General features: G+C 44.6%; 1 protein-coding gene across 2 annotated transcripts in view; it reads right to left on the bottom strand.

Annotated features, from left to right (window-relative positions):
* The window catches only part of LOC118162289 (myosin regulatory light chain 2, smooth muscle minor isoform), a 9699-nt gene extending 4708 nt beyond the window's left edge, over positions 1-4991 (bottom strand). The window contains exons 1-3 of one of the 2 annotated variants that reach the window (XM_035318369.1): positions 4833-4991; positions 677-874; positions 277-438 (exon numbers count right to left, since the gene is read on the bottom strand). In XM_035318369.1, coding sequence (XP_035174260.1) covers positions 277-438; positions 677-874; positions 4833-4977 — 505 coding nt within the window. In that variant the 5' untranslated portion in view covers positions 4978-4991. Of the gene's footprint in view, positions 1-276; positions 439-676; positions 875-2457; positions 2582-4832 lie in introns of those variants that run through there. The other variant, XM_035318371.1, reaches the window with a different exon arrangement.
* Between the last annotated feature and the right edge of the window lie 5238 nt (positions 4992-10229).

The raw sequence follows: 10229 nt of genomic DNA, 5'->3' as shown, positions 1-10229 counted from the left end.
AAAGTTAGGAAAAAAATAAGACCATGGCTCCCAGTCAGTATCTTGTTCTCTTCTCCTGCCTTGAAAAAACAAATGAAGAGCTAGAAGTCTGGCATTAAATTTTTCATTTTTTTTAAACACACGCTATTTTCAGCTGCTGATGAAATACAGCATAATTTTTATCTTGCAGAAATCAGAATTTTCGGAGTTAACATTCATCACTACTTCCACGAATAGAATTATTTATGGTTACAAAAATAAGAGCAATACACATACACTGTTATTTTACCCACATACCTGTTGCTTCTTCGTCAAAGCAAGCAAAAGCATTCCTGATTACATCTTCCGGATCGGTGCCATTTAACTTCTCACCAAACATTGTGAGGAACATCGTGAAGTTTATGGGTCCCGGAGCCTCATTCATCATGGCATCTAGGTATTCATCTGTTGGATTCTTTCCTACAGAGATCATAAACATACCTTAAAAAACTTCAATAAAATATCAGACATATGAAAAATGACACTCTGTAATTTGTTAATATAATTTCATCACATTTATTAACAGTCAAAAGTCATGGTAACAGATCCCAGAGCCCAATGCAATGAGTTAGCAGATGTTTTGTTACTTGATTTATACATGGGAGACTTATTAGCTCAATAGATAAGCAGCAGAATTCACCCCCTGCCCCAACATTACCAAGGGAGGCAAGCATGTCATGCAGGTCCTCCTTGTCAATGAAGCCATCCCTGTTCTGATCAATCATGTTGAAGGCCTCCTTGAATTCCTGAATCTGCGACTGATCAAACATCGCAAACACATTGGAAGTGGCGCGCTGAGGGCGCTTCTTGGTGGTCTTCGTCTTTGCCCTTTTGCTAGACATGTTGGCAGTTGGCTCTACGAAAACAGAAACATATCCAAAATTTAGACTTATTAAAATAAATCACAAGTACTTAGGGGGAGAGATGGATAAAAGATTATCAAATTCCACGTTATAGTCAAACACAACATACAGAGCTACTTTCATGTCTCATGCTATCTATGCTTTCTTTTATCCAGACTTAACTGGCTACTAAGCGTAATCTCCTCCATGATTCAGATAGTGCTGAAGGTCAACGGCATGCTACATTATAAAAACAAAACAAATCAGAGCTCCTGAAGTGAAGCTCTCCTAGCACATGTATTTCTGATCCAGAACCCCAACTGCCTCTTCCACAAATTAAGACAATCTGTTTAGTAGATCAGGAGGCAGTGGCGTGTAGAAGGACATGGTATGCCAACCTGTAAGGTATTTAGCTGTTAAATAAACTTTAGCTTACTGCTTGATAACATTTCGGAGGCAAAAAATACGTATTTTAACCTCTGAATAACAACGCTGAAGTAGCTGCTGTTCAAGGAGCTGACCCTGATGGGAGCCTCATGTATTTGTGAAGGTTTTAGAACAGAGCTGGGTTGGGGTGCTAGGAGACAGAGATCGGCCAAACCAGTCCTACTGGAGTTCTTTCAAAGTCAACTAGGGGATTGCATGTTGCAAAGTGGAAACTGACTCTTGGGCCAAAAGCACTGCATTGCTATTCTCTTACACAGCTGAACTATTACCAGAATACATATGCAAATGGCAGCACTCTTTTTTTGTAAATGATTTAGAGTCATAGAAGTGTTCTTAGAAGTTGATAACTTAAAAAGAACGATCTATAGATTGTAGAACTACTATTTTCATAGAATCTTTACATAGTTTTTCATAACACATATATATACATTTGATTGTTTCCCTTGAGCTGTCAAATGCTAACAAGCGGCAGTTCACATGTGATAACATTAATCTGGGTATAAGGGAGACTTTCAAGCTAGTGGCTTCTGTTTAGTTGGGAAGACAAATTTAGCATTTGACTATTGCCAATGGTACAAATATGAAAATCTGATGCACTGACATGCAAACGCAAAGACCTCAGCATACAGTAGGACTTGTTTACCATGATTTCTAGAAGTCCTGTAAACATCTAGGCCTTATTTTTATTTAATGCAAATCATCCATGCTGCTCTAATCCTTGATTATGCCTAACCAGGCATTACCCAAATCAGATTCCTTCTGTCCTTGGTTTTGGGTTTTACATTAAGCATTTGCAATAAGCGCCCCAAAAGAGGAGGACTTGAAGCTTTACTTGTCGTCACAAGAATGCCAACATTCTGAAACTGACTGTAGATCTCCAAGGATTAATTTCCTAACTTCATTTTTTCAATTATCTTTTCAGAAATGCAATTCTTCTTAGAGTCACAGGTCTAGTGGCTTCACAACAGTTTGCCTGCAAGTTACTGTATTTCCTGTTAGGCTCCTGAAAATCAAGACTCAAGTCACCCACTTGGATTCATCCGTAAAGAAAGTAAAATAAGCAGAGTTGCTCCCTTAGATGACCAATGTAATACACAGGCAGAAGGCAGTTACCTTTCTTTTGTTTTTAATTAAAGGAAGGGCATTTTACCTTGCTTTGTGTCAGATACGTGGCACGCTGTACCAAGCAACTGGATCATGAAAGGATACTCCATAGTTAGGTCCTTCTCCACACGTCCACAAGCAGCGTTACTGACCTCCTCTGCTAATTCCACGCTTTTATAGCTTATGTTCATATACAATGTTTGTCTGACGTATAAACCGAGCCATTATGTCCTGAACTAAAAATAGCCTCCGAAATGCAACTGTGCATCATTCGGCAACGCTGAAGTTCTCGTCATTACATTCACTGACCACAAGCTATCTGAAACCTCTGGCCTCCAACAACACTTCAGCAAACAAACCTGAACTCCTGACACCCAGGAACCCATGAAGGCAGCCGACAGAACGGGAGTTGGCTTTCAGGCTGCAGTCAGGAATTGCGCGTGACTTTGGTCTTTTTCTTACCTCAGTAGAAACCTGTTGAACTCTGAATTGCTGATTAAGAGTTCCACTGCTCAAAATAGGGCCAAATAATACCCGCTAATAATTGTTCACTGGAATAGCTCATAGCTTGAAGGATATTGGCTATTCAAAGTAAAGCCAAAAAAGTTTCCTTTGGATGCAGCATAGGACAGTGATCCCACAAGGCCTGGGAGCTGCTACCTCCAGTTCCCTCGCACACAGTTCAAACCTAACCAAGGGTAACAGAAGCAGACTGCTGCTGACTGCAGCTATGCGTGGTGGGAAGAGAGCCCTTTGTTCTTAACTCTGTTTGAAAGATTGCTACATCAGAGTATCATACTACAAGAGAGAAAAAATGCAAACCGAAGAGTAGCTATGCTTGCATGGTTGCTTTCTAAAGTTTCTCTAAACCAGCTTTGGGAAGCAGCCACACAGAGCACAGAAGGCACTCAGACTTCTTGAGCGTCAGCATGGATAGAGAGAAACATTTCGCAAGGCCGTACTGCCTTTCAGCACAGCCTTGGTGCAGCTGTGCCTGAGGTGGATAGAGCTGCACTCTGGAAAACTGCATTAGAATGGGGGTGATAAATTGGAACACACTCAGAAAAAACAAAACAAAACAAAAACAAACAAACACACACAAGAACACCAATCCAGCCAGCCAAAGAGATCAATTTATGATGGAAAAAAACCAAGTGTTTATATACATAAGTTATCATGGTGCATACAGCAGTGAACGGCAGTGAGCAAGAACTAGCTGCACGCAAGTCAAGTACAGGACTCACTAATTCTGGAGAGAATCATAGAATACCCCAAGTTGGAAAGGATCCATAAGGATCATTGAGTCCAACTCCTGGCACCACACAGGTCTACCCAAAATTTTAGACCATGTGACTAAGTGCACAGTCCAATCTCTTCTTAAATTCAGACAGGCTTGGTGCAGTGACTACTTCCCTGGGGAGCCTGTTCCAGTGTGCGACCACCCTCTCAGTGAAGAACCTCCTCCTGACGTCCAGCCTGAATGTCCCCTGCCTCAGCTTGACACCATTCCCATGGGAGCTATCACTGGTGATTAAGGAGAATAGATCAGTGCCTGCCCCTCCACTCCCCCTTGCAAGGAAGCTGTAGGCCACAGTGAGGTCTCCCCTCAGCCTCCTCTTCTCCAGGCTGAACAGGCCCAGTGACCTCAGCCACTCCTCATACATCTTCCTCTCTAGGCCCTTCACCATCTTCATAGACCTCCTCTGGACACTCTCCAACAGTTGAATATCCTCTTTGTACTGTGGTGCCCAGAACTGCACACAGTACTCAAGGTGAGGCCGCACCAGCGCAGAGCAGAGCAGGACAATCACTTCCCTTGCCTTACTAGTGATGCCGTGCCTGATGCACCCCAGGATACGATTGGCCCTCCTGGCTGCCAGGGCACACTGCTGGCTCATATTCAACTTGCTGTCAACCACGACTCCCAGATCCCTCTCTGCGGGGCTGCTCTCCAGCATCTCATCGCCCAGTCTGTACGTACAGCCAGGGCTGCCCCGTCCCAGGTGCAGGACCCGGCACTTGCTCTTGTTAAACTTCATGCTGTTGGTGATCACCCAGCTCTCCAACCCGTCCAGATCCCTCTGCAAGGCCTTTCCACCCTCACCCGAGTCCACAACTCCTCCAAGTTTAGCGTTACTGGCAAATTTGCTCAAAACACCTTGTAGTCCCACATCCAAATCGCTCATAAAGATATTGAAGAGGACTGGCCCTAAAACGGAGCCTTGGGGGACCCCGCTAGTGACCATCCGCCAGCCTGATGTGGCCCCATTTACCACAACCCTTTGAGCGCTGGGCCCGAGAGAACAGGATTTAACTTGAGAAATCCAGCAGATCAATTATTATTTTTTAATTACACTATTAGAATTGAAATACAATAAGTTCGGGCTGAAAAGAGTACTCCCCCCCCAACCCCCTACTGACCGGGCGTCGACGGAGCCCCGGCGGCGACACGGAGACGGGGCAGCAGCAACGGCACCAACGGCAGCAGCGGCAGCAGCGGCACTTCCGGGCAGAGCGCGGCCGCCGCCCAACCAGCGCACGGGAAGGGAAGCGTGGGCGAGACCATTCTGGCAGAAAGCCTTGGGGGGGGGAAGGCCACGCGGCTCATCGCTTCTGACGGTACGCGCCGCGAACCGAGCCCAGCTGACAGAACGCTGGCTCTGACCGATTAATCACTCTTCCTTTCGGCCTCTCCCTGCCCTTATCAGTGGTCCTGTGCGGGACACGCGCCCTTTCTCAGGGCTCCCCCCCCGCTCACCTCACTTTTGGTGCAGCCCGGTGCGCTCACCGCATTCCAGGCAGCGCCTGCCCTTGTAAGGCAACGGCGGGAGTTTCCTGCGCGAGGGGCGGGGCGCGGCACATCAGCCCTCCAGGCCACGCCCCCTGCCGCGCCCAACGGTCGGGGCGGGCCCGGCCCCGGGCGGCGCCCCCCGGTGGAAGATGGCGGCCGGAGCGGTACCTGGTGCTTAGCGTATAAACACGGCCTCAGGAAAACTTCACTCTACTTCACGTGCAAACACTGAAACGCACGGTTAATGATTTTAATTAATCTCACTGAGCCAGCCACGCCAGCCACCCCCATCCCTACCGTGGTACCTCATCTAACCTCCAACCGTCAACACGTCCTCCTTTTCCATCCTCCACTGCACCACAGCTGCCGCAAAATTACATTTCCTGACTATCACTACCTCATTTCCACGAGGCTTTTTCATGAATAAGGGTTGAAATTGCCTCAAAAGCATCATAAAGCTCAACTGTTGTTATTTCCTGACAGGAAAGTTCAACATTCTCTTCAATATTCGGTGTAGTGCAGCTGGTAACCGACGCTGCACACAGCTGTACTATATAGGTACCTACGTACGTCTATCGTACTGCCCCGCCTCCTCAGGAAATGCGCTGTTGTAACAACCAGAGGAGCTGGTGTGTCCGCAAGATTGCTTTTAACGCTTGTTAATTGCTCGTTTTATCAGAGACGATGAGTAAGATCACATATTAGCCCGGTTTATAAGAGGAAGAGGTTAGGCCGTTTTGTCATCTGTATGTAATTTGGCCTGCCAGTGACTTCTGGACATGGGGAGCTCATCACCCATGTCAGCGTTTCATCTGTTAGCTGCTGAGGGTGGAAGGGCTCATCCGTATTTAAATGGCAAAGCTTTCCTCCAAGCACACCCCTTTCTGCGGCGGTGCAAACTGAGCCATTACCCACTTCCTACCCCCCCAAAATTTGTGTTTTATCTATTAAAGTTGAGACAACCCTTCTGCTTGTGACCCAGACACATGTTGTTCCTCATGTTAATTGTTCTCCACTCTCAACTACATTTTTTAATCTTCATTTTTTATGTTTCTAGAGTTGGATACTTCTCCTGCTGGCATCAGCAGGAAAATTAACATGTAATTTAGTAATTGGAACATTGATCTATATTAGAGACTGTATTTTTATCCAATAATGTTTTAGCTTACCTCATGAATAATGAAAAACGTAAGAATAAATGAACAATCAAAGGCTAAAATGTGTATAATGAATACGTAGGAAAACCTATCAGAATAAGTCTTCATACCTGTTTCTATGTCTAAAGTGCCTGGATATGAGTAGTGCTTACACTGTGTAGTACTCATATTAAATATTAACACAATGAGCAATATGTAATGGGCTGGCCACAGAGGACTTTAGCCTATACTTGAAATTGTCATAGCCAAGCTTACATCATTGCCATTGACCTTTCAGAAGACTTCTGAAAGAAGAGTCCTTTTCGTAATGTGTGTAATCTTCTATTTTAGAAAGTAGGGTGGAATTTAGAGGTTCACTGGATCCCAGGCATCTTTAAGAAATACAGATGACAGTACTGTCGACTCAGGAAGAGCAATACTGTTTCCACAAACACTATTTAACCAGTTATAAACAAATACATGATTTGTTTGTAACATTTTTCTCATTAGCTCTCATTAAACTTTTTCAGACTGTATAAAAACATGACAGGTTCCACTTTACAGATGATGAAACAGAAGCACAGGTAGGTTAGACAACCAGTGATGCATAAAGGCTAAAGATGCAGCCAGGAATGTAAAATGTCTCTCAATAAGTTTAGGAGTCTACCTTCAGTGGGATTTAGAAGCCTACATACTTCCAAAAGTCGTATGAGCTTCTGGACAATTTGGTAACTTTAAAATTTTCCCAAAAAGTGACAGACCTACTACTTTGTTAGGGGCCAGATGTCCCTAACAGAGAGTTTTCCAAGGCTGCTTATAAACTTAAGTCTTGAGTATATGCTACACTTAAGCTATTCCGTCTGGGTTAGTGTCACCTCCGTGTAAGTGAATAGTCTCACTGCATGCAGTAAATACATTATTAATGGGGCATCTGGGTGGGAGGCTCTCTTGGGCAGTGCTTGGGAGCTTCTATGGTGTTTTTTGGGTAAAGGTCTGGCTTCCTAGACTTGCTTGTTCACTGATATCATCACGTTTTGCATCTGCCTTGTCTTTTCATGCTCCACTGTTACAAGGATCTCTACTGCTGCTTTTTATACACTCTGGGAACTTCTCACATTGAATAACGCCTTACTTTCCATATAAATTGGTATATTCCGTGTGCAGGCAATACTGTTCCCCTGCATGGAAATGGTCATACTGCATGCCAGGCTGGCAATGACAGTCTAAAATAAATTCCATCAATTTATCAAAATGAGTTTTCAACAAGCAAAATCCTGGCCGTGTGGAAGAAAAGGGCCAGAATGTCACACCTCTGTATCCGTGTGTCAAGGATGCATTCTACTGGGAGAAACATACTTTAATGAAGCTCATGCTTCATAAAAATAAAAATAATTCAGAGGGATCCAGGGCATTCAAAGAAACAAAAGCTGAGCACCCTCCTGAAGCAGATGATTTACTTGCTCTAAGCATTTACCAGTTCATCTAATGCTTTTCAAATGCATTCCTCTTTGTTTGTCTAGAAACAAAACAATTGCCAAATTAGTTAATTCAAGAAATAGCATAATACATTTGCAGCATAGGTCAGGAGAATACAGTCTTTTACAGTTACGTAGACAGTCGTGTTGTTAGACTATTGCTACACAGAAGGAAAATAAATCAAGGAAGCTGGACTATTGTTCTGTTCTGGAAGTCACCAATACTGACAGTTGGGAAAGAAGGCATACGCTCCGACCTGTTACAAATTTCAGCCATCAATGTGCATCTTGCATCCTCATAATAATGAGGAGAAGTCTCAGGCACTGCTGTTTGCACTGCTGCGTGCTTTGTGCCAGCTGAATTGCTTTATCCTTGTTGTCTGCTTATTTCTTGCACAACTCAATCAGATGTCCTGCTCTTGTGGGACATGAGAGCTACTGTTCCACAGCTGAAATGAAGAAACGTTTTGAAAATGGGAGATGACGTCAAGATACTTGAGAACAAACCAAACAAAAAGCGCTGCTGGACCCGAGCCACTGTTCTCAGACAACATGAGGCCATGAACAATAGCGCAGAAAAGAAAGAGAAACGGCCAAAGTGTCTGACGTGTTAAAAAAGAGCATTTATGTGGGCTGTCCATGCTGAACAGCTGTGTCTATGTAGTGAGTTAGTCCTCTGGTATTGCTGAACAGAAGTAACTACAAAATAATGGTTGATAATACAGTGATGCTTGTTTATGGTCCGCTGCATGACATCAGCTCTTATATTTATCTTTCTTGTTCTCCCCAGAGACTTCTATGTGCATTAATATTTTTCCAGCCATGATCAATACTACAGGAACATTTTTACTTTGACTGACTCTTTAACACTTGTTTCTTCTTAATCTTTCAAATGCAACTCTTTCTCACTTTGTCTTTTCCATTACATGTCAATGAGATTTGTCCTTCTGGCTGGGGACAAAACCTGGTTCTAGTGTTGAACCTTAGGAGTCAAGCTGCGTACTGTGAGCTGCGGGTAACTGGAAGTACAGGGAATACCAGTCCATCTATCCTCTAGGCCCATTCTGCTCTGTGACAACTTGCTGTGTACCAAACACGGCGCACACCAACCACCTGGGCTCAGAGGACCTGCTCCTGGCCGTTCGCTTCCCACCGTCGTGCAAGAACCCCCCTGAGGAGCTCCGTGCTTGCCTGCCTTCACGCTGTGGGCTCACCGTGACTTATAATTCAGACCTTGAGATGTGGCTCAGGCTCAGTATCACGCACGTTTGTGTCGTGCAAGTCCAAAAGCATCACCCCGGCCCAGCCGATGGGGAGCAGCAGGTCCTCCCAGCAGGGCTCTTGCCCTCCTTGCGGACCCCTTGCGGCCGATTCCGGCTGCAGCCAGCAAGGGGAGCTCGTAATTTGGTCAGAAAGCCCGGAGACGGGCGGGGCGAGCTGCGTGACACACGGGGAGGGATGTTGTCAAATTAAATTGGTGGGCTACACGCTCTCGTGGTCCAGGAAGGAAAGTGGAAGAGACCTTTCATGGGCATTGGGCTCCTGGAGATGACCCTTGGGATGCTTCTGAGTCCTTAAAATGGCTGGGACAGGCATCTTCCCTCTCAGGAGAAACTGCTGGATGTTTTACACAGTGGGAATCCTGCTTTACTACAGTAGGGCCTCTTCGCTCTGCTTCACTGCGTTTAATTACTTCTTAGTAAGAAACCTAAGGAGGTCTCCAAGCCTTAAATACATCAGAAACTTCCCCAAGAGCTTGGTTTTCATAGCTATTAACACGATGCAAACCGTGACATCATGTTTTCACCTGTGATGAAACATTGAGCAGTTTCTCTGGTTTCAGTACAGCCTGGGTGAATCAGTGTGTGTTCGCTTTACAAACAGCTCAGTATTTTTTATTTTTCTTCTGGGATGGAAAGCATTTTCTTTTATGGTACTGCAATCAAAGTGACAAGTGCAGTAACAGCAGCAACATCATAGCAATTAACAACATTTATGGTAAATAGATTTTCTACTTGTTTAGCAAAATTAGACTAATTGTTTTCAGCAGGGGCGCTTGCAGGAGCGTGATGCACCAGAGCTAGCCTACAACATGAACAAGGTTTGCAAATCCTCCTGTGAGCCTGGACTGAATTTAGAACAAGCCAGAAGGAAACTTTGAATAAATCTGGGTTGAATAAAACATCCAAGTGCTTGGAAGGTATATGAAAACAGATGGTCTAGAGTAAGCCAAGTACTGGAAAAAATGAGATCTGGGGTGAGGTTCATTCAAACCTGAAAGCCAATGGAGAAGTCGTAGTTTATGAACCGTTTTCACCAAGCATTGATGAAATGAACACATGGACAGCACTGAGCAAACGAACAAACCACAATGAAAAAAAAATGAGCAAACAAACACCGCAAACTAAACCCTGCT

This window comes from Oxyura jamaicensis, chromosome 2 (assembly GCF_011077185.1).
Source record: "Oxyura jamaicensis isolate SHBP4307 breed ruddy duck chromosome 2, BPBGC_Ojam_1.0, whole genome shotgun sequence".
NCBI lineage: Eukaryota > Metazoa > Chordata > Aves > Anseriformes > Anatidae > Oxyura > Oxyura jamaicensis.
The sequence above is the reverse complement of the archived record's forward strand: the minus strand, read 5'-3'. Positions and strand labels throughout refer to the sequence as shown.